Consider the following 24,583-nt stretch of genomic DNA (forward strand, 5'->3'; position numbering starts at 1 on the left):
GGCCTGTCTGCACTCGGACCTCAGGCTGGTCTCTCCACCATGCCCCTTTTGTGGTTGCAGCCCGTCTACCCTCAGCTTGCCCAGACTGGAGCGCAGGGCAGCGGTGAGAACTGGAGGATCTGTGGGAGAGTGGTTGCCACCATACCTGGGAACCGGAGGCCTGTCCAACGTGGCAGCACAAGGCACAGGGCAGAAGCTGTCAGGCCCTGGAACCTGGAATCACAGCCTCCTGTTGTCTCAGGTTTTCAGGAGCCTGGGGTCTCACCTGCACACAGGACTGGACACGGGAGACAGGAACTGTACTATGGTCAAAGCCAATCCCTTTCTGCAGTGAATGCTGGGTGGGGGAGGGTTGACAAGGGGATTCAAGGACTGAGGTTGTTCTGTTTGGGAGACAAGTCCCCAGACCCCCATACCAAAAAAAAAAAAGAAAAAAAAAAGTGCATCAGGGTTAGATGGTACATTCCTGCAATCCCACCTACTCAGGAGCGTGAGGCAGGAGAATTGCAAGTTCAAGGCCAGCCTGGGCAAATTAGCAAGACCCTGTAGCACATCCAGGGTTCCCTACTGTTGTATGTTGGTTATGGAGTCGTATGCATGCACTGAAAGTATTGGGGTGATAAAAAAGTGAAGGGAGACAATGAAAGGGATGCAGAGGTGACTGCTACTATGTCCAAAATTGTTTTCCTGAAAAAAATCTGTGTCATCTCGGAATGTTGGTGTAGCTCTGAGAATAGAGGTGTTAGTGCACGAAGACTGGAAAGTCATGTGCGACCACAGCTTCCAGTGCTCAAGAGGCTCAGAGAGGATGGCTAAGATGTCACCCTCTAAGAAGAGCACCGGACTTGACAATCAGATGGTCATTAGTGACTTGATGGAGAGGCTGCAGGAGGGGCAGAAGGGGAGCCACAGAGCACTTTAAGGAATTGAGGAATTCATGAGATTTGAAGTCATGGAGACAATTCCTTCCTCTTTCAACAAATTTGCCAATAAGGGGCTGAGATGAAGCTAAGTAGAGGACAGAGGTTTTGGTGGTTGACATTTCTATTGTTTCCTGGACTGAATGGAGAGATTTAATATAGTGGCAGGAGAAGAAAGGAACGATAAGAATGAGATGATAAAGCAATTCATACTATGAGTGCCAGGCCCTCTTCTAAGCACCTTACACATCCCAATTTCTTTAGTCCTATAAGGTAGACACTACTATTACCCATATTACAGATGAAAACATTGAGACCCAGAGAGGTTGAGGGACTTGCCCAATGCTACACTGCTAGTAAGTACCAGTCTGGTCTGGGTCAGGATACTCTACTGCAAGGCCCTAGGGAGTGGGTGGGTGGATACAACCTATGGGTAGCAGGAGGGTCTGATTATGAGAGGTAGCAGGTCACCTCCTCTGGTGAGGAGAATGGTACTATTTCAGAGTCTTGGGGAAGAAAGCTGACAGGATTATTAGGAGGCTTGGCTCTGTGGGAAGAGGGCTTAGAGATGACACAGGACTAAAGTGGCTCATTCTGGGAATAAGAAAACAATCTCCCAAAGAACCTGTAAAAGGGTCACTAAGCAAGGAGCCAGCAGGGCACAGTGGTGCACACCTGCAATCCCGGCCACTTGGGAGGCTGAGGCAGGAGGATCTCAAGTTGAAGGTCAGCCTGGGCAACTTACCAAGGACCAGTCTCAAAAAATAAAAAGAGCTGGGTATAGCTCAGGGGTAGAGCATCCCTGGGTTCAAACCCCAGTACCAAACAGAACAAAATGCAAATGGACCGGGGTGTAACCTAGTAGTAGAGCACTTGCCTAGCATGTGCTAGGCCCTGGGTCCCATCCCCAGCACTGGAAAACCAAGAAGCCAAAAGAGGCCTGGAGAGTTGAGCAGCCACAGCTCTAGGGGAGTTGTCAGGGTTTCTGCATGAACCTCCGCAGCTCAGGACCACTTCAGAGCAAGGGCAACTCATCCAGGAGAGGAGAAGCAGCTCCCCAGGAAGCCTAAGCATTAAAATGCGGCCCTGGCCTGGAATTAGGGGTGGCCCTCCTGGAGAGGCAGGGCATGCAACACTAGTGACAGATGACCTCCCAGGAGGGAGGCAGTACAAGTTGGGGTAGACGCACCAGAACCGCGCAGCACCTGAGGGATTCCACTAGGGAGGAGCCTCTGTGTTCTTCCCTGAGGGTTCTCTCTGCTTCCACAAAATCTCCCCTGACCATCATCCAGCGGTACTGACCCCTCCATCCCAGAACTCCTGCACACTACCAACACGGCCTTAATCTCAACTTTTCCTCTCTCCAAGAACCTGGACACGTCCTACTTCTCCATGGAAACCCTTGGAAGAAACTCAGTGCCAGCTTTTTGTCTTTCATCTCTCATAAAACCCAGCAAATAAGGGTCACACACAGGGGTCACCTCATCTTTCTCTGTGGTAACCTTGACAGAGAAACTAAAAGAGGGCAGTGAGACAGGGAAGCCCTGTGCTGAGCCACAGAAGCCCCCTCAATGTGCCATTCCAAGCTCCCTGGCACGGGTACCCAGAACTGGTACAACTGTGACTCCTTGGGGTAGTTACTAGGGAAAGGTCTGCCTGCTGTTCTTTCTACCCCCAAGACCTAGGGGGTGCAGGGTCAGGATGTGACATGAGAAAACACAGTCCCTCAGTAGAGAAAGGCTCCTGGGAGTCTGGTGTGACTGGGGACACAATCAAACTGGCCTGGCCTCATTACCTGAGACAAGGACCTCCTGACATGGAGTCCTGGGGTGTGTGCGCCCAGAGCCTCAGAGCTGAGCCACCGTTCCAGTCAAGGAGAGCACAAAGCCAGGCGTTATTTCCAGAAATTTATTGGAAACACAATACAAACTGATTAGTAGATGGCATCTCCTTAGACAGACGGTCCACACTGGCATTACGCTGGAATGAATTATCCTGGGGAAGCACTTACGAGCACGGAAGCATGCCCTGGGTTAGGGGTCTCTGGTCTGGAGAACCAGAGACGCAGGGGAGAGGAACAGGAGGGCGCAAAGAAAACTGTGACATGGCTTTCCTAAGGGGAGTAGGGAGGTGGGCTGCTAAATGAGTAAATCCCCCCAAAGGAAACCAGGAAAAACTGCGAAGAATGAAGGCTCCCTCCCTCCCCAAAGCACTGTTCCTCCAGGTGGAGGATAAAGAATCCACAAAGACCCAAGGAGGCAGCTCTGTCTCCTTCACCAGGGTCCAGAACAGCAGCATGAACACTGGGATGGGACACGACATGAGCAGGCAGGGCATAAACCCAGGCTGCTGGCCCTCAGGCCTGCTCCTGGCCTGTCCTCCAGCTGCTCTGCCCTACCACATGCTGGGGGCTGACCCTGCGGGTTGCTGTCCCCGGCTCCCAGGGAAGCTGGCTTCTGGCTGGGGTTAGCTAACATGAGGCACCGCAGAAATCTGGAGGGCAAGAAGGGAGCGGTTAAGCTCCTTCTCCCCTTCTCTCCACAGGGAGCCTTTCTGACAGGGACTGTCAAAATATATAGACCCTAGGTGTGCCTTTGGGGTCTATATTTTGTCCCTGGTGAGCAGAACTCTCTCTGCTTCCTGGCTGTCCTGAAGGACTCAGGGTGTGGGCGCTTCCTTGTTCCCCAATTCACGTCTCTGGTCTTTTTTGTTTTTTTTTTTTTTTCTGTGACAAATCTGAAATAAGCCCCTATGTTTGAAATACGGGGTGTGGTTTCTGCTTTCCCAGATGGGCCCTGAGTGACAGAAACTGGGCTGTGGACTAGGCAGAACAGTGAGAGGTCCCAGCAACAGCCTGCAGTCCTCTCTTCCCCACAGTTAGGACATCAGAGGTGGTGCAGCGACTGGGGGGGTGCTGCCTGCTGAGTTCGTGCCTTCGCCCAGGAAGCAGCACCACGGACGTCTGGGCTGTGCAGATAGTCTCAGCACGTCCACTTACACACTCCTGAACAATGGTGGCAGGCGTAACCACACAGGATGGCAACGCCGTGGTGCTAAGAAGGGCTTGTTATGGTTTGGCTGTGAAGTGTGAAAGCTCATGTGTGAAGGAATGCAAGAATGTTCAGAGGCGTTGTGATTATGTGATCTATAAGGTCATCAGTGGATTAATCCACTAGGTGGATTGATAATTTGAAAGGACTACTGTACTGGGTGGTGACTATAGGCAGGCACAGAATGGCTGGAGGAAGTCGGTCACTGGGGGGTGTGCCTTTGGGGTCTATATTTTGTCCCTGGTGAGCAGAACTCTCTCTGCTTCCTGGCTGTCATAAATAGAGCAGTCTTCCTCTGTATCCTTTGACCATGATGTTCTGCCTTACCTGAGACCCAAAGCAATGGATTCAGCCAATCACAGCCAATTGTTTGCGACCAGTGGTCCACGTAATGCGGGTTAGGTGCGGGAAGTGAGGGGTGAGCACCCCTGTCCCCTGTATCCACATGTTACAGTCAAACCAGGCCAGGTGCACAGATAGTTTTGTGTGTTTTCTTTTTCTTTAGAGAAGAAACCTCAGAGGCCCGCTGCCTCTTCCCCCAGAGTCTCTGCTGAAGGGACGTCTCTGTGGGAACCCTGGGGAAATGCCTGGTATCTGTACCACCTGTCTCATGGAGCCCTGTGACACAGGCCCCTCTCCCACAGAGGCCCCTAAGTCCAGGACTGCCCCAAGGGTCATCGGTGGTGGGAACATGGCTGGTCACCGGCTCAGACACCTACACTGAGAAGCAACTCCTCAGAGAAGCCAAGATTGGGCAGGGACGGGCAGATGGAGATTGAGCATCTCCTCAGCCATCGTACACCTTGTTCTCCTCAGAGCCAAGCCAGCCTCAGAGGACAGACTTCCAATGTCATCCTCATTTCTGTGACACCTCACTCTTCCTGGAGGTCAGGTCAATTGTTGCCACTCTGTCTTGCGACAACCTGTTTGGGGCACCTCACAGCCATCCACCTGCCCCACCCCCCAACTGCAGCCCCCAAGAAACTGGGAGGTCAGACTCCAGTTGTTTTTCCACAGAGCCTTGAGGCCCACCCTGCTGATGGAGGGTAGGGGAGCGCTGGGCTCGGGCTGCTCAAGAAGCTAATGGCACTGAGTGGTTCCAATGCCCCGCAGCTGTGTGCACAGATGGCAGAGTGGCCAGCTGGAATGCCACCAAGGGCTGTGCCCAGGGAAGGCAGGTAGAGCCCAAGCCAGTAAATCAGGCAGGTCTCCTGGGGCTGAGGCCTATATGCCTACAGAAACACTGGCCAGAGAGGTGGGGACCATGCAGCCACCTACAGACTCATACCTGCAAACAGTCCTTCACCCCACTTTCCTTAGGCCCAGCAGAATCTGACTGCCTCAAATAAACCTGGGTGATTGAGGACCCGCTGTGGACCCACCTGGCTACAGCTTGTCAGCTGATTCAGCAGTAAGGGAACAGGGCAATAAGCAAATGGCTTGTCACAATGATGCACACACTTGGCATGTTTAACACCTGCTCTCGATGGAGACTCCAGGGGAACACAGAACCAGAGAGAACACCAGCCTCCCCGCAGCAACGAACCAGATGCCCAGCAGAGCCCGGGGCTTGCCTCATCTTCGGATCACTGTGCAGCAGGGGCTGGGAGTGGGATGGAGTCCGGGATGCGGGGGTCAAGACTAACATTTCCCCAGTTAAAAAAAAAAAAGCAGCCTATTGAGAAAATGCCAAGTGACAGGAACAGCGAGGATGAGGAAATACCATGAGCTGCGTAAACACCAGCACATTTCTTAAGAAAAATGCACTCAGAAAGCTGCCACATCCCTCCTGTGCATAACTATACAGCATAAAACAGAGCAGGACAGACACATGCAGGGCAGCAGGGCTCCAAGCTCTCAGCAGCCTCCATCGCCCGAGGCCACCATTCCTGGGGAGTGTGGCACCAATAAGCGAGGAGGAGTGGCTCCTGCCCCCCCTCGGTTCTCAGGCAGGTCTGCTGGGGACAAGAGGTCTCTGAGAAGGAAGCCAGGCGCTGCTGGTTCACAGGTGGAGGTGCAGATTTGGAACCTGCACTCCTACAGTTTCTTCCCTCCCCATCGGGTCTCCGTGGGGTACACGCGGGGGTCTCCAGCCGCCTCCTTCCCAGGCACAGCTGTGAACATCAGCAGGACAGTAGCGAGTCTTGGATTGTAGGATGGAACAGGGATCGCTCAGTCTGACACACAACAAGTGAGTTCTGGAAAAGGGAAGAAATAGGTCAAGGTTGAGCAAGAGAGAAGCAAGACAAGAGGGATCATGGGATTAGCCCTCCCACCATGACATCCTTCAGGGAAGGGAACCCAGCACCAACAAATGCTCACAATGTAGTTTAAGACTGGACAGGCCGTCCATGGCGGCACACACCTGTAGTCCCAGTGGCTTGGGAGGCTGAGACGGGAAGATTGCAAGTTCAAAGCCAGCCTCAGCAATGGCGAGGTGCTAAGCAACTCAGTGAGAACCTGTCTCTAAATAAAATGCAAAACAGGGCTGGGGATGTGGCTCAGTGATTGAGTGCTCCTGAGTTCAATCCCCAATACCTCCCCCCAAAAAAGACTGAACCAGAGGGGAAGTTTAGTAAGTTAAGAAGATATCCGATGTGCTAAAGCATCTGGAAAGTGGGTTTTGGATGGGCAGACAGAATGAACGCAGCCAGGTGGCCCAGCACAGCAGGCCCTTCCACACCTATCACCAGACCTTGGGGAACTTCCCTGAGACAAAAGAACAGGGAGCACAGCTGGCAGGGAGGAGGCACAATCTCATCTTCAGAAATCATAATTAATCATCATGACGTGGGCACTCCCTGGTGATGACCACCCTGTGTGTGTGTGTGTGTGTGTGTGTGTGTGTGTGTAGATGTAGCCCAGGGCTCTGCACACACCAGGGAAGCACTCTACCACTGAGCCACATCCCCTGTGGACACATTCTTTGTAGAGGGGAGTGAAGTTCGGACCCCAGCAGTGTCACAGGGTCAGAACCTGTTCCTGTGCCCCTCTGCTTCTCCCCAAACTTTCGACTCTCCTTTCTCCAAGCTCAGCATCTAGGGCTTTGCAAAGAGATGCATATATGAGCAGACCTGGCCTGTGAGCTGGGTCATCACCAGCTCATGCGACCCAGCAGCAGTGAGACCTTTTCCTTGGTCACTAGGAAAGTGGCTGGGAGGGAGGGGGTTTTTGCTCAGACAACATCTCTCCCATCATGCACTCTGCAGCCAGGAAAGGACCCAGGGACGCTCACCTTCACAGCCTTGTACCACGCTGAGGAAGGGTTGCAGGATGGAGTGGAGCTGTGCCTTCACTTCATGAGCCTTTCTAGAATAGGGAAGGCACATGTACACAGCCTGGTATTTGATATGGGCTCAGTAAAAATATATTAAAGAATCAGATAAATTCAGTTTAGGGATCAATAAACATTTGCTTTACTGAACTTACTGTAGGTTATATAACTGCTTTATTTAACCTTCACCAGAACCTTGGGAGGATTAGAAAGGTTAGGAACTTGTTCAGGGTCACACAGGTGAGTAAGGCCAGGGGTCAGGATCTGAATACAGATCTTCTTAATTCAGTCAAGTTTTTCCTGCTATACCAAACAGTACATCATCCCTCCAGCCCAGTATTCTGATAACAGCCCAGTAAGAACTCGCTGCCCCTTTCAGTGTCTAAGTTGAAGGCTATGCACATCAGTATCTCTCAGAAGTTTGTCCCCCCGCCCAGCCCTTTTCTGCAGAAAAGACGGCGGGGGTGGGGGGAGGACTCTGTCACCCATTTGTCTAAAGCCCTGAAGAATGTAAACCACGTGCCAGAAGAGCCATTTGTATTGAATTCCACCATGGTAAATTTGTGCTAAACTTACCTGCTTCAGTTTCAAAGGTAACCCTCTCCCCCGCTAAGTAGCTCAGAGTCTGGCAGCCAAGCTCAACACCCCCCTTCTCTACACTGGCCACGGTTTTAAGTCGAGGTGTGCCATCTCTTTGCATCCCAGCTGGAGTGCTTCCCACCTGCCATTGTAAGGCGACCACCTCGCCATGCCCTGCTCAGAGTCCCCCCAGCCCACTTCGTTTCCTTGAAGCAAGAAACAAAAGCCACCTGCAGTCCCCAGATACAGAGGTCCCCGCATGGCAGCATTGGCAGAGGGCCCCAGGAAAAGGTCTAATGAGTCTCAGGTTTCCTTCCTAGACTCAGATGTAGCCCAAATCATTTCCCTTTTTTGCTTATTCTCAAATGCATTCATTTACATTTGCCACTTTTGTATGTATTAATCCTGACTCATAATAAGCAGTTATTTTGTTTTTTGGAAAATGTTCTCTGTTGCTTTGGCTACTTAAAGGACTTGAAGTCCAGGGGCTTGGAGCTTCTGCATTCTAATCAGTCCGTGCACAGAGAGCAACCTCTCATAAGGCTTCTAGCCATGAGCTTCTGAGGTGGCTTCCTTCCCTTTAAGAAGTGGAGGAAACTGCCATTGGGACTGCGGAGGCTGGAAGCAGAAGACACAGACCGCGCGCCCAGAAAGCCAGACTTGAGGCTTGGAGCATGGAAAGGCAAGAGCAGAGTTTGTCCCCAGAGTCGTCAAAGGGCTCTGGAAGTGGGGGAGGGAGGCTGAAACAGCCCCAGAGCTCAACTGACTTCTAACCCTTGGGCCACTGTCGACCGACCTCCTTCCAGTGTGGATGTTTATGCTCTGAAGAGGACAAAACTAAGGGTCTCAGGCACAAGGCAAGGCACGAAGCCCACTTGAGGCAGAGAGATGAAGTGAACGCAGGCCTACTAAATGATGCGCCTGCAGCGCTCTTCCTACAGAGCTCCCGGAATACAGACCAACTCCACACTCTGAGAAAAGAGCCAGGAAGAAGGCAAACTGGACTACACATGGAGAGGAAAACCTAAGAAGAACAAAAACCACTACCAATATCCTCAAAGAAGTACCCACGAAACATAAGCAGTAGCTTATTTAATTTTATTTTATTCAAATGAGAGAACCAAGGGGCTCACAGAAGGAGGGCTTCACTGAACTTACTGTAGGTTATATAAACTGCTTTAGGGGGAAACTCTAGATGTTCAGAAAAGAGTGGTAGAGCGCTTGCCTGGCACGAATGAGGCACTGGGTTCGGTCCTCAGCACCACATAAATAAATAAAATGAGGGTATTGTGTCCATCTACAACTAAAACAAACAAAGCTCATGGAAGAACCGAGGAGTTCTGCTTTCTATAATGGTAGGCTGATTTATACATGGCTAACCCTGCAGCCAACAAACTCTGGACAAAACATGAAACCAACTATTTGGAAGTACGGGAGAGCAGCCAAAACAAGACAAAAATCGGAAAGGCTGTGACCCCAGAACAAAATGAGGTAGGTGAGAACCACTTTGAACCGGCTTCCACTGGAGCACTTCCACAGCTCAGGCTGAGGAGTGAGGGGAGAGGTCAAGGTCACCAGTGTTGGTGGCTGGAAATTGAGGGAGGAGATCTTGGAAAGGAAAGAAAACAGACAAGGGGAGCCCAGGCCAGTTCCCCTCAAATTACTGGCTGATTTCTGAACTACCTAGGGATAGAGAGAGACGGAGGAGCCCTGGGAATCATCAGCCCAAGGCTCCAAGAGCCCAGCAGTGACCCCAGCGTGTGTGGAGCCCTCGGAGGGCGGAGTTGGGAGTTGAAGTTCTACCAAGTTAGAGTGGACACACACCCGCTCCCCAAGCAAAACCCAACAGACTCATGGGAGAAACAAAACTCTGGTTGGAAAAACGAAGCTGAAAAAGTCTCCCAGAGGGCAGAGTAAAAAGACACCAATATGAAAACTGCAAAGAAAAAAAGAAGGCAGTAGAGGGCCAGCCCAGGAAGTTGATATCCCAATATTCTGCGCATTTTTTTCTGTGGAGTGTCCCCCCAAATGCCCTCAGTGTGGGGGGCTCTATTTTCCCCACTGTCTCCTGCTCACCCACTGCCCAGAAGGGACTCACAGGAAAGCTGCATTAGAGCATAGGAAGGGTCTTCTCAAGTTATCTCCTTTGCAACCTCCATCGGAACCAAGTTAATCTTTTGGTTTGCACCTCCTGTTTACATTAATCACTTTTCATACTCATTTATATGTAAATAGTTGCTAATAAAATGCATAAATTATAACTCAGATGTTTTCTGAGCTTAAAGAATGCTCAGTCATTTGGAAGGGAAAACAGGAAACAGGGAAAGAAAATAATAATGAGGAGGGCTGAGAAGCTTAAAATGAGCCCAGTGGGGGTTTTCAAATCAACTAGACTGTGACAAACACACACCCCATCTCCATTGCCCTGGAGGCTCTGCAGATTCTGGAGGCTTCCCCTCATTTCTTTGCTGGAACCCAGGAGACTGTCTGGAGGCTGCCTACAAGGAATGGCTCCTGGGGTCGGTCTTTACTTCACTGGGCATGGGGAGTCATGTGGGAGCACGTGGGAGGCCCTGGGTTCAATCTCCAGCACGGAAAAAGAAAAAGAAAGAAAGAAAAAGAGAGAGAGGATCCCACGCTGCTATCCCAATGGCTTTCTCAGACACGGGGGCCTGCCTTTGATGGCTAAGTCAAACCTTTTTCTCAGGGACCCAATCCTCTCCCTCTCCTGTCTCTTTTCTGAACATCTAGAGTTTCCCCCTAAAGCTCGAGACCACGCTCTCAGGCAGGGGTTCTCTCTCCTTCAGGGACATCCTCTGTTTCAGTGAGATGGGTGAACACACCAGCAGGCCAGTTTAAAAAGGCTCTCCATAATGGCCCCTTGAAGTAATCAGCAACTCTTATTGAGGAGGCCAGTGCTGGCCCTCACAGTTGCACTTGAGGAACTACCATGGACTTTTATTACTTTTCTAGGACTTCCATATTGCTGAGAAGGTCTCAAGTTCAGACCTCTTGGGTACTTGCTCAATAGTATTCCCTCAGGGATAAGACACAAGTGCTCTCTGGGAAAAACTGTAATATCAGAAACCCAGGAATGGTCCGGGGTAGACAATCTGGCATCCTTCCAGAACACCAAATTGCTGACTAATCATGCACTTGGGTCTGCCTTCCTTTATGACTGTACCTGTGGCTCACAGGCTGAGAGAGCACCCACAACGCCCAGACACTACTTCGAATGTCCTGTAACCCTCTGGATACCTGAAGTTCTCTGCTATAGTGCTTCAACTCAATAAATCCTAGAGCCATAATGGCCCTTTACAAAATAATTTTTTAAAACCTCAACGACTTTAAGAATATATTTAACCAGGCTATGAGACTACTTGAGACAAGGAGACCGGAGGCGAATCTAGGGACACTTGATATTCTTCGTAAACAATGTTTGAGAACATTTGAAAATACTGCAGTCTTTTGAAATGGCATGAAATTGTTGACAGAAGGCAGCCTGGGTCCAGGCATGCTTGGGAGTGCCATCAGCTGTCCTTGGCAGTCTATTTTTATTGGGATTGTGAAGACAGCAGATGCATTCCCGCAGCTCGCTCACTGTACAATGGCCCTCGCCATCACCATTTCCCAGGGTTGGGATGCCAATAGTTGGATTGTTGAATTACTGATTTCAGAAACAAGTCATCCAAAAGGACAATCTTCACACCCTAGATCATAATATTGTCCTTACAGAGACATCCGCAGAAGACACCCTCTTCATGGGAGAGTTAGAGAAATGATCTTACTTAGTACAAAAGATAAATAAGAAAAATCTACAGTGTAGTCACAGTCCCAGGGGAAATAAGCAGAGGAGGGTAGATTACAAAGGGCTTTATTATACAATTCATCACCTTTTTCTGACTCTCTCCCACTGAAAACTCACCTCTTTGGAGCCTGTTGCTTTGGTTTCCCTGACAGGCTGAGTCTTGATTCACTACCCCTGGGACAAGAGCCAAGTCATCCTGGACAAAGGTTGAGACAGCTACGGCTGATGCTCATGTGGTCTCTACCACTCCTTAAGCAGAAGTCAGTCTTCCTCTAGGTCCCCAATTTCTAAAGACTGAGGCAGCGGGCAATTACCTGGTCCCTGTGCAGGGGGATTGAAGTGCCACAGACCTAGCAAAATCCCAAGCAGCTGACACTGGGTGGAGCCAAGGGCAGCCCCTTAGGGGGTCAGGAGAGGACAAGATGGTCAGCCCATCTCACTGTCTGTTCTCTGGATTTTTTTCTGATTCAGCTTTCACTCTGAGAAATATTCTGCTGCCTCAAGATCATGATGCTCCATCCCTCTGCTGTAGGAGCCTAGAGGCAGCAAAGCAACTCCTCTTATAAACCTAATTTCCTATCTTTAATGCTCCTCAGAATTATTTAATCAAGAGCAATTTCTCTTTATAGGTACTGGACCCCTAAAATGTGCAAATACACACTGGAACAACCCCCTCCCCAATTTACCTTCAAGTAAATCCATGAGCTTTTGTTTTGTTTTTGTTTTTTGATTGTATCACTAGGTTACCCAAGCTGGCCTTGAACTCCTGGGCTCAATTCATTCTCCTGTCTCAGCCTCCCTAGTAGCTGAGATTACAGGTGCGTACCCCTAAACCCAGCCACACGAGCCATTTTTTGAGAATCATACTTTCAGGCAAGGAACAAATAATTATGATTTATGAGGAAGGTACTGACATTTTATTTATATGTAATCCATATGACTACAAAATTCTGATACCTTAGAAATTCCCAAATAAAACTTTAATAGCAGCTAATCTTTTAAGTAGAGTCAGAATTTGAACACTCAATGAACATCTACTATGAGTCAGAGACTATGCTGAGAATAGCATAGAATCTGATTTGAACACATTTCACCTTTAGATGATTCTGTGAATTTTTTCTTATTTCTTTTTTCCCTTCTTCCCAACATTAATATAGCTCTTAGGCCCCAACTTCTAGAAAAAAGAACAATACAAGAGATACGATACAGGCAGAGGAGCTTTATAGAGGCAGGAAAGGAGAAAAGGGCTTTTGTTCAGCAATGGTGGCTTACACTTCATGGTCTGAGCAAAGAAAAATACCCTCTATATTTCTCAATACCTTTGCAAATATACAGCCATCTCTTACACAGGGAAAACATAAACATCTTCCATGTACATATGCCCGCACTCAACACACAGATTTGAGTCTTTATTTACCTGGAGGAAAAAACACTAGATTTGGAGTTTAAATTCCAAACTGCTGCTACTTGTTAACAGTATGATGGTAGACAAATCCCTTAACCTTGCTGAATTTTGATGCTTTTGTTAGAAAAGCAGATTTTAACACCTGTTTCATAAAGTGTTTAGATATTGAAGTGATATAAAGTCCACACAAATTTTTTTCATCATTAGAAAACTCTGTAAGGCAAATAAGACCTGCACTTTACAGAGAAAACAGGTACAAAGAAACCAAGTGGTTCACCTATGGTCACACAGGAAGTAATCAGAGAAGTCAGCAATGAATCTCATCTGACTCCAAATACTCAGATGCCTGCCCTACCCCTGTGGCACAGATGAATTCCTTTTCCCCTGATGCCCTCTCTTTGGGGCTCTCAGACATGGAAAGATTTCCCCTTAATGTCTTTTCTATCCCTGAAGACTAGAGGGCCTTCTCTACTCACAGTCACTTTTGCCACAGGAAGAGGATCCTGAGTAGTTCCTAGAGAACAGGGGAACTTGACTCAGGACAAGTTGGGCCCTTGGCATACATGATGGAAAAGAATTTCAGCACATATCAGTAGAGGCACTTTCCTTTCTTAGGAAAGCAAATTCTTAGGGAGAATCTAGGCCATCTCAAGAATGAGAGATGTTTTGGGGGTTTTTAGACTCCTTTTTTAAAGGAAGCTTGGTAAGGGGTAGGCTTGAGAAGGTATGTGAGAATGACATCAGTCTGGTCATATTCAGGCTACACCAGGGCCTTTGAAGGGCCTTTATCAGGTTCAGGTAAAAGTGACTTCCAGAAAGGCAATAAGAAGTTGTCTTTCAGCTGGGTGCAGTGGCCCATGCCTGTAATCCCAGTGATGAGAGGCTAAGGCAGGAAGATCACAAGTTTGAGGCCAGCCTCAGCAAATTAGCAAGACCTTAAGCAACTTAATGAGACCTTTTCTCAAAAAAAAAAAAAAAAATGCTGGGGATATAACTAGTTCAGTGGTAAAGCATCCCTGGGTTCAACCCCAGTACAAAAAAAAAAAAATCTTTCTGTTAGCAGAAACCAAGAGGCTCCCATTATCAAGAATCTGAGCCTGGCGCAGTGATGCACACCTGTAATACTAGCGACTTGGGAACCTGAGGCAGGAAGAGGGGAAGGCACAAGCCACTGAGAAGGAAATAGGAAGTCCCATAATTGAGCGACCAAATAATTCAGTAGAAGCAGGTTTCATTTCCAGGTAAATTAGTTCTGTCTATCAGAACCATGTTTGGAATGCTCATCTGCCGCAGTCTGGCTGGGCACAATCAGGAGCCACTTGTCTAAAGAAACTAACTTTATTTTTAGAACCACACAGGCCAAAACAAAACAGCCTCTCAGGAAAAACCCTCAGAGCCTCAACTGCCACCACCGGCTTTCCACAAGCCTCTCTCTCCCACACAAGCTTCTCTCCACCTCCCATAATCCTCCTGCTCTTGAGGCCGATTGGCTGGGTCACGTGGGCGGAGCCAAAAAAGTCCCCCAATGAGCAGCTCCGTGGTCTGAAAGGGCAGGGAAACAGCCCAATGAGCATCACCGCAGAGGAGCCAATCAGCTAGATGTTGCTGGGGCTGAGGAGCCAATCAACTAGATGTTGCTGGGGCCGCTGTGAGCCAATCATCAGCCGGCAGCTGGAAGTTTGCTGGCAGCTGGAAGTTTGCTCAGGCCCCTTCCGCTGTGGCTCTCAACACTCATCTGTCTGACATGCTGATAATTAAGTAGCAGTGCTAACTGATTTCATTATTCCATCACAAAGGGCAAGGCTTTTGCATGAGTGCAAACTATTTCAGTAGATACTGGTATTAACTATTCTGTGAAAACTCATTACCAGCCAAACATTTTTCTAGTACTTTTTTTTTCAAATTTTATTTCTTCAGGTTGTAGATGGACACAATAACTTTATTTTATTTATTTATTTATTTTAAAATATTTTTATTAGTTGTTGATGGATCTTTATTTTTATTTTATTTATTTTTATGTGGTGCTGAGGATGGAATCCAGTGCCTCACAAATGCTAGGCAAGTACTCTACCACTGAGCCACAACCCCAGCCCCTCCAGTACTTTTGAGTTCATACTGGAAACTCAGGTTAGATAGAATCCTACATCCTGAGGAAATAAGAGGCAGACTCATTTCCTAAGGAAATGGTTCTTGAGGAATACACAAATGCAGGCATGTTCTAAAATGTGTATTTCCCCAGCTCTGTACCCCGTCTTCTGACCAGCTTCCTGAGGTTGGGACCAGAATTCTGAAAAATATTTTCTTCCTATTCACATGGTTCCTGGTTGTGCTAGAGAGAGCCTGCAAGTCCGGAAGAGGAGGGAAGGGCTCCTTCTTGTTCCTCTCAACCACACCCCAAAGTAGCAATGGCAGTGTGTGCAGCATGTGCTTGAACCAGCCTCATCACACTTCTGAGAGACACCCGCACTAGTGGTGGCCCAGTGCCTTCTTCTCAGGGCTTGGGTACCAGAGATTCATGGGTGCCCAGGGCTCTCCATGAGCTTCTAAGCTGTAAAAACCTCCACTTCCATTGCTGTTCTCAAGCCTAAGAATGTTGCTGTTTCCTATGCCCTGTCATGTTCTCTGTTTTGTCCTCCAATAACTTCCACATTGATTTCTTGTATTAAATTGGTTATTAAAATAACTTGTGCATTTTCTTCTTCTCTGATTGACAGAACATAAAATGGCATCCTTGAGAATCACTACTTCATCTATAGCAGTAATAAATAGAGTTGATTCTGAAATCAGTCATGCTTACGTGAGAACCCCAGACCATCTGAGTAGTACCCATTAACTCTAGAAATTTTAATTCACCTCTCTAGGTCTCATTTTCCTTAATCACTTTCCTTTGTACAATTAATATATGTTGAGCACCTACTAAGTGCCAGACACTGCACTAGGCACAGAAAAATGGTATGCAAAACAAATTCCTTGACCTTCCAGAACTTCTTGTTGTGTGAGTCAAATGAGATAATGCATGTAAGAAAGTTAGCACAGTGTAGGGCATGTTGTCATCAGCCTTCCTCTCCATACTGTGACAGCAGAGCAAAGACAATGGGTCTTGAAGAAAATGGGTCTTCAGCTAATGAGAAAGGTATCTTGCCCCAATTAGGGGGAGGTCTCAGTCAATATAATACCAGAGATTCATGGGCGCTCTGTCTATCCTCCCTGTTCAGAGCAAAGAAGCAACGACCTTGCAGCAGCATTCATTCAGAGGGAAATGGGACAGATGGCCCTAGAGAGGGAACCCACAAGATGGCATTTTAAAGAAATTCCAAGGAAACAGGTATCTGTGATACTGGGCACCAGATACTGAGCTCCAATGCTGAAAGGGAAACAGAAATGCAACACAAGCCTGGGACTAGGGTCCAGAATGGCCATGGGGTGAGCAGAGGAAGACACTAGAAAGCTATCACGCCAACAGCAGACACAACAAGTCTTTTTACTCTAGAAGGGAAAATACGTACATATGATTTTTATATATTTTTTTCTTCACCACACTTTATGCTTTCTGCAGCAGGACAATATACCTAGAGAGACCAGGGTGGCTAATAGATGGAAAAGGAAGATTCCAGATTCTATTTAAGCCTGAATCCAAAGGCCCTGAGCCATGAGCAAGGAAAAGCTGGAAAGAAATCCAAACTCCACATTTTGACATATTTTTTTCCTCTGTCTAGACATCAGGCATATCAGGCAAAGATGGCCAATGTTCTCATTAGTATGAAATGCTCCTGCAAGACTGTTGTGTGGCCAAATGCTACATATCTACAACACATTGATATCTTTTAAGTGCAAATTAAACTCTTCACCCTCAATTTTTTTTACTCATTTTGACATGATTATGACCATCAAAAGTCATACTAAAGAAAAGTAACTATGAGAAATTATTAGTTCCATTCCATCTTCTTGCTCTAGGGCCTTGTTATAAGTAATTTACTGTCATAGAAGGAATTTAGAGTTCCATAAGGCATGAAAAGCCTATGGAGAGTTTTATTCACAAATAAATGTCAACGCTTAAATAAAAAAGACAGCTTCAAACTCCAGGACTATTGAGATGAACAATATATACTGCCTGGATGATTTATTGGCTATGTTTATAGTCCAAGTGTTAAGATAATTCAATTCCTCTTGAAGAGTCATTATATGGCCAAACCTAAGAGAAGTACTTTGAATAAGAGATGGTATTTCTTGGTTTTTCCATTTCAAACAAATTATTATTTCTGTATTTAGGACATCATCCAGGCAATTTCTTTCATGACTTGTAGCACTCTTGAGCAATTAAAAAAATTATAAGGTGAAAGAAGTAGAAAACGAATGCCAAATTCAAAATGATCCACAGAATATTGAAGAACCCCCAGAGAGCACTGCTGTCTCAAACATAAGGCAAAATAATCCCTTCTGCTCACAAAAACTTAAAGTGAACAGTGAGTGTGCATCACAGCAAGAACATTATTACCCAGCAGAAGTAACCTGCTAAATACAGACTTCTTCTCCAAACAAGGCTCCTAACAGATGTGAGCAAAAGGTACCTGCTGAGGAAATGGAGAAATTCACCTGGCATGCTGTCTGCACAGTAGCACATGGCAGTCTTCGCCCTTAATCTCCTACCACATGCGTTTGGATCGACCATGGAGTAGAATCTATTTGTGATACATTCTGGGACTTGATAGAAGACACACCCAGGTGGGCCATGGGAGAGGGGCCCCAGTCCATCAGAACAGCCCCTGGAGTTCCGGGGCTTACATACCGTCCAGGCCATTGTGATGACTGTAGTTTCTTTTCCCCAGAATGCTTAGAGATGTGTGATTCGGGGTAGTTAGCATCCGCTTGGTAGTTGGGGTTTGCAGGCTTGGTGTGGAACGAATAACATTAGGTTTCTTTGCAGGATGGATCTCTGACAGGAGAGAAAAGGTTTCTCAACTCAGAACATGGTATTAAAAATCTCTGTGTACACTTAGGCTGGCTAATGGGCACACATGTCATTTCTTAATGAGCTGAGAGTCGGCTCCTCATGAGCCAGCCGTGGACCTGCATAAGGAATCAGCTTCAAGTGATGTTGCCATGGCTTTGCTTATCAAGTAAGCCGCTTCTTCCCCTGCTGGCTGGAGCTCTGAGCCTCAGGTTGTGAATACAAACAAACAAAAAAGCCACTTCAGAAGGTCACTTGCAACATGAGATTTACTGTGGGAATAAAGCACTTGACTCTTCAAAGTATTCAAAATCAAAAATTATCTGCAGAAGTAGCCTCACGGGGGAAAAAAAAAACAAAAAACACCTGTGCTCTGTCAAACCAGGAACATGCAGGCCCTGTGGTGTGTAAGCCTTCTGAAAAACAGGATTATTCCTCTGACTGTGCAACTGGAGTACAGGACTAGGGTCAATAACTCCCAGCCCAGTGATTGACTAAAATCTAAAACCAAAGTCCAAATACAATAGTCAAAAATAAGATGAAACCCTTTGACCAAGAACAGATCACAAACCTCTAACAAGCATGCAGCACATGCATGTTTAAGTGAAATCCACTGGGAGCCACACAGCCCGAAATCACTTTTACTTTTTGTAAATGGACAGAAAATTGCAATACTGTAGGAATTAGATTTAAGGACCTCAGTCTATTACTAATACCAGTACCTTCCTCCAAAGCCGAACCTGTTTACTGATCCTCAGGTTTATCACCCAGCAAGCCAACTATGTGAGAAGCACCCATTTTCTCACCTCCCACACAAGGGGAGGGCCAAGACAGCCTTATTTAATGAAATTTAGCAAGAGCCATTTGGATTGTTAGATCTTGGTCTAGTCAAAATCCTACGCTTGTCAAATTTAGAAATGATTTAAGTACTATGAAAAAAACAATGATTTTTTTCCCCCAACATGGCATTGAAAGTTTGCCACCCTCATTCTTCACTATAACCTCTCTACACCATGCTCCATCCAGACCAGACGATCTGCTTCCCTCAATTTTCCAGGTCCTTGGACCCACTGAAGCCTTTATCTATCTGGTTCTCTTGGCCTCATGAGGAAATATAATACCTTTTCCTATTTTTTTCCAACTATTCAAATACTACATCTTTCAAGGCTATGACTGACTACTTCCTCAAGTACACTGCCCTAATGCTCATCAGAAATAACTACTCCTAGCCGGGTTCAGTGGCACACATCTATAACCCCAGCTACTCCAGAGGCTGAGACAGGAGGATTGCAAGTTCAAAGCCAGTCTGGGCAACTTAGCAAGACCCTATCTCAAAATAAAAAGTAAGAAGGGCTGGGGATTTAGCTCAGTGGTAGAACACTTGCCTGGCTCAACCCTAGGCTGGATTCCCAGTACTCCCCACCCCCCAAATACAGACAAAGAAAGAAAGAAAAAGAAAAGACAACCCTTCTTTCAAGAATGTAATGCATATGAAAACCTGTAATTTCCTAATAGCATCTAATTCTTTGTTCTGTTGTTTTTATTGTGTCCTTTCCCCTCTAGAGTAAAATTTTTAAGGGAAAGGTCTTATTCTTCTTGCTATTTCCCAAATTATAAAATACGGAGTCTGGAACATAGAAAATATGCAGTAAGATGTCATGGAGGGTTGTAATTCAGGAAGGACAGAAGGGTTTTGGGCTCATCTGATAGGAACAGAAGCTAGTATGCCCGCAGGAGAAACACACAATTTCCCTTGGAAAAACTGACTACTATGCAATGTTACATTCTGGTGGTCACTGTTTGAACAATCAGAAACTTTCTCCTTACAAGGTGAGAAGGGGCATCCAGGAGTCAGTCCTGCAAAGAGACACAGATGGCAGCCTTCAAGGTACTGTCACCATTACGCAGGCCATGCCTGTAATAACCATTATGATATTCTGGGGAAATATCAAAGCAATTTCCTAGCCCTTGAGATATAAAACAAGAAATAAGGTGGTGCAATAACATCAAAAGTGGAACTATGAACTTCTGAGTTTAAGGACACTCTAATGAGAACCGGGTAACATACCAAGTTCAAGGTTATACTTTGATTTTTAAAAGACTGGATATCTGAAATCTGAACATTTCTTAACTGTAAGACTGGACAGAGCAATAAAGTTCAATGCAATTCTGAGTACATACATTTCGCTTTTACTGAGAAAATGAAAAAGAAATATTAGAAACACAAAACATGCCATTCTTGCTATATGTGAAATTATTATTTTAAAAGTTATTTCTCTTAAAGCTTTGCAAAAAAAAGGGCTTTTGCATAGTTATTTTTAAAAAGTATTCTTGTGCTGTCACATAAAACAAATTAGAATAACATTTAAAAAATTTAAAAATTAAAGGGAAAAAAGTATTCTTGTGTATTTCAACATGTAAATGGATCATAATCTTTGGAGATTTCTGAGTTAAATGGCACGATAAAAATCAGAAAGCAATAAAAACGTTTCCCTTTCAAATTAATCTTAATTGACACTTCAAAACTTATTTTATTTATGCATGCTGGGGATCAAAGCCAGGCCCTCTCACCTGCTAGGCAAGTACTCTACCACTGAGCTATATCCCAGGTCCTCATAAATAAACTGAAAAACTAATTTTTTTGGGGGTGGTGCTAGAGATTAAACACAGGGCTTCACACATGCTGGGTAAGACTCTATCAGTCAGCTATACATTCAACCCTTAAATATATTTTTTTCTAATATAGGTTAAAAATCAATTTGATTTTTTTAATAAAAGGAAAGTACACAAATCAATTCTATTTAAAGGATTAGAGATAGTCTAAGAATTAGAGATAGTCTTCATCCTCTAAGTAATAACTGAATAATTTTTTTATTTTTCTCTCCATGCACTTATATATTTAATGATTCTTTTTGAAAAAATAAACATATCCAGGTATGTGTGGTTGGTAATACAAATTGAAGATTCTAAACCAAACTTATTTATACATATGAAGGTATCCAATTTCACCTATTTGAAAGGTTTGGGTTGAATTTAGGTACACATTGAGAATGGCCGAGTATCTCTAACATATAGAAATTGTTTTTTGAGTTTTTCCTGCCAGAAAATACCCACCTAAATACCCGATGATACATGCCAAAGGTTTCCTAGTGCTTTTGCTTTTCAGTGGACTCCCAGATAGTTCGGCATGTCTGTCTGCATCTGAGGAAAGAAAGAAACATGGAGACAACCAATAAGGCAGATTTCTCTACCTACACCACACACACTGCAGAAATAAAAAGTGCAAGTGGAAAACAGAGCAAAATACCCATCCAATTCCTGTATAATTTCCTTCTGGGTTTGAGAAAAAACCATTCCTAGTTCTGTATCCCAATACTAAATCAAGGATTTATGTGGAGAACACTCACTTTAAAGCCTCATGTAAAAAAAAAAAAAAAGCCTCATGTAAGTGCAGTTAATACACACCTTACACATGTGCACACACACACCTAAAAAGCAATGGAAATATGCTTTCATTGTAGCCATGGCATTTCTGAATTATAGTAACAAAATCCCCATCGGACAAGACGGAACCAGGCCTATATAGAATCAACCTGGCTTGGGCCAAGGACAACTGACAAAGGCACTCCTCACCCTTGGACATAGATGGAGTGGGTCCCAACAAAGGAGTCTTAACCTAATGTGAAAAAACTCAATGTCATCGGATGAAATCCTGGCGAGGGAAATGACAAGCCATTTGGCTTTATCACTGGTTCTCTATCCCTCATGTCCTAGAATGATGTCATTTGTGCTGAGATCTAAAATGTTACCTGTATGCAGAGTTTTCATCCAATAGTCAGAACAGTAAGCTACTGTGAGGGTGGATATTAGCTCATAAAAGATTCCATCTACTCTTCTTGAACCATGTCATAAGATATTTTAGACCCAGAAAAATAAAGCTTATAACACAAACACTGCAGTTTTAATTAGCTGTCATTAGATGGAAGAGTAGATGTGGAACACAGCTGCACCATGTCAAAGGGATGATACAGAGTTTTGAGGGACAAAATGAAATGTGTACTGAGACTTTTTTAAACTCACAGATGTCATCATAAAGCTGGAGTAGCTTTGGCCAGTGTTGTTTTATGTTCATGCCTTTTCCCCACCTTCACATATTTAACAGAATTGTCCTACAGACTTTCTGATTCTACTGGAGAATTTTTCCTTTTGCAAAATGAAACCACTTTTCTGGGCATACATACAGAAGTTTTCTTTGACACCCACAGGGTACACAAATGTACAATTCAATCTGAAATCTCAAATAATTTACAATGAAAATGAACTTTGTCATGAGCTCTAACCCCTCTTCACCAAGAAAAATCTTCTGAAAACTGTTAAACAGAAGGTGGGAAAATAACATTTGGAAAAAAAAAAAAAAACATTAAAATAGACAAAGCACGTACTGCAGAGGGCCTTAAGCACCAGGAAACTAACTTGTGCCCCCAAGCACTGGCTAATTATTAGGCACCCACAGACAACTATAAATGATCCAATTTCCTTTCCTCCTACACAGTTGATTCCCTTTGGGAAAAACATAAATCAATACACTAAGAACCTGTTGTTGAATAATAACGGAGACATCGGCAGAAATATAAGCGTATTTTAGAGGTGTAATCTACTTAAACATCAGGAAACGACTCAAACTCTATAAGGATCAAACACTGTCAAATCACAGAGCCATAATACTACACAATTCTTAACATCAATTGGCTCACATAAAATTATATTTGGGAAAGGGAAAAGGTGAAAATATTCTTTCTTCCCTATTAATAAAATAAAGCTTGAGTGAATCATCTTAGTTATTTGTTCAATATCTTGGACAAAGGGAATCACTGTATTAACTAGTATTAACTTTGCTCTTTATTCCAGTCTGTAAGACCCAAAGGAAAACTGCCACATGGCTGCAGTTGATGGTCACTGATGGATATTACCTTGGCAAGAACCAACAAAGCCACTGAAGGGGTCATCAACACAATACCAAAGATATTTCATTTTGTACTATACTAATTTGCTTCTACCTTTTTATTTAATTAGTAGGACTGATTATGTAATGTTCCAAGTGAAAATGTATATTACAGGGCATCACTCTTATAGAGACCAAAGCTCTTTAGAAGGATCCACATTTCATTAATCTTCACTATATTTTAAAGAAAGTAGTTGGTGGAGAGAATTATCAGTCTCAGTTACCCAGAAACTAGAAGGTGCTAACATGACCTAGTCTATTTAATAGTGAGGAACCTCCCTCAGGAAAGAAACCTAAAGGTATCTGATCCACACTGGTAGAATCCTGGCAAAGATGAGGCCAAATTTGGTGCCACTTGGTAGTCAGTCCTTGCTCCCAAGTTCCTCACTTGTCTCTAATTAATCAGAGAGAAGCATTAAAAGTGCACAAAGAAAGCAACCAGAGAAATGCCCAAAGAACCCTGAGGAGCCAGGCATGGTGGTGCATGCCTGCAATCCCAGCAACTCCAGAGGCTGATGCAAGAGGATGCAAGTTCAAGGCCAGTCTCAGCAATTTAGTGATGCCCTAAGCAACTTCGAAAGATCCTGTCTCAAAATTTCCATAAAAAGGGTGGGGATATAGTTCAGTGGTACAGTGCCTTGAATTCAATCCCAGGTACCAAAAGAAGTAAATAAAAAATCCTGAGGGAATCAAAATCTGCCCAGACAGGGAGAGCATCCATATCTCACTCAAGTTACTTGACTGGGTATATCTCTTTAACCTCCTACAAGATGATCTATATTTCCTTGAGATAAATGTGGAAAAACAGTCACTTTTATTGTAACTTACAGCTGTATTCATGCAATGATTTGGAAATATGGGGGGGGGGACAATGAGACAGAAAATCTACAAAATCCACACACTAAGTTAAAATGCACAAAAACATCTGCATGAGCTTTCCAGATCTCTGTGAAAATCATTAGTAGGATCTGCTTATAGAACTATAAAGGCATTTCTAACAAGACACAATACAGGTACTATAAATGATTTTTATAAACTATATTTAAAAAATATTTAGCAAATACATTTTTGAGTGTGTGTGTCTGTGTGTGTGTGTGTGTGTGTGTGTATGTGGTTCTGGGGATTTGAACCAGGGCATTCTAACACTGAGCTATATCCCCAGCACCCCCGCCCCCTTTTTTTTAAGACAGGGCCTCCTTGAGTTGCTGAGGCTGGCCTTGCTGGGATTACAGGTGGGCATCATCATGCCTGGCTGGCAAATACAACATAAACAGGGTCAAAGACAAAAATGAGGGAAGTATTTATATCACAGACCAAGAGCTGTTAGATACAAAATTTCCAAAAGTCTGGAAGGCTTCTAACAGAAAACAGACCAGAATAAAAACAGCTGACAGAAAACACAAGATTTCAAATAAATATAATGATTTCTATCTCATTTAAAATGAAAAATGTAATCTAATGTCAGTTATGCTTTACCCACCAATTAGTTAAGGTTTTGAAGATGGACAACATTGCTGGCAAGATTCTAGAGAAACAGGCATTGTCCAGATGGGATGTAAACTGAAGGTTTTCTGAGGGTACTTGGGTCACAACTATC

The 24,583-nt window shown here is 45.0% G+C and overlaps 1 protein-coding gene across 9 annotated transcripts in view; it reads right to left on the bottom strand.

Annotated features, from left to right (window-relative positions):
• Positions 1–24,583, bottom strand: part of Mta3 (metastasis associated 1 family member 3) — a 166,955-nt gene that overhangs the window by 19,427 nt on the left and 122,945 nt on the right. For 7 of the 9 annotated variants that reach the window (XM_048804472.1, XM_048804473.1, XM_048804471.1 and 4 more), the window contains exons 15-16: positions 21,099–21,185; positions 17,823–17,969 (exon numbers count right to left, since the gene is read on the bottom strand). In XM_048804472.1, the coding sequence (XP_048660429.1) occupies positions 17,823–17,969; positions 21,099–21,185 (234 nt within the window). Of the gene's footprint in view, positions 1–2,814; positions 6,169–7,205; positions 7,280–17,822; positions 17,970–21,098; positions 21,186–24,583 lie in introns of those variants that run through there. The other 2 variants (XM_048804476.1, XM_048804475.1) reach the window with 2 other exon arrangements.

Source organism: Marmota marmota, unplaced genomic scaffold (genome assembly GCF_001458135.2).
Source record: "Marmota marmota marmota unplaced genomic scaffold, marMar, whole genome shotgun sequence".
Taxonomy (NCBI): domain Eukaryota; kingdom Metazoa; phylum Chordata; class Mammalia; order Rodentia; family Sciuridae; genus Marmota; species Marmota marmota.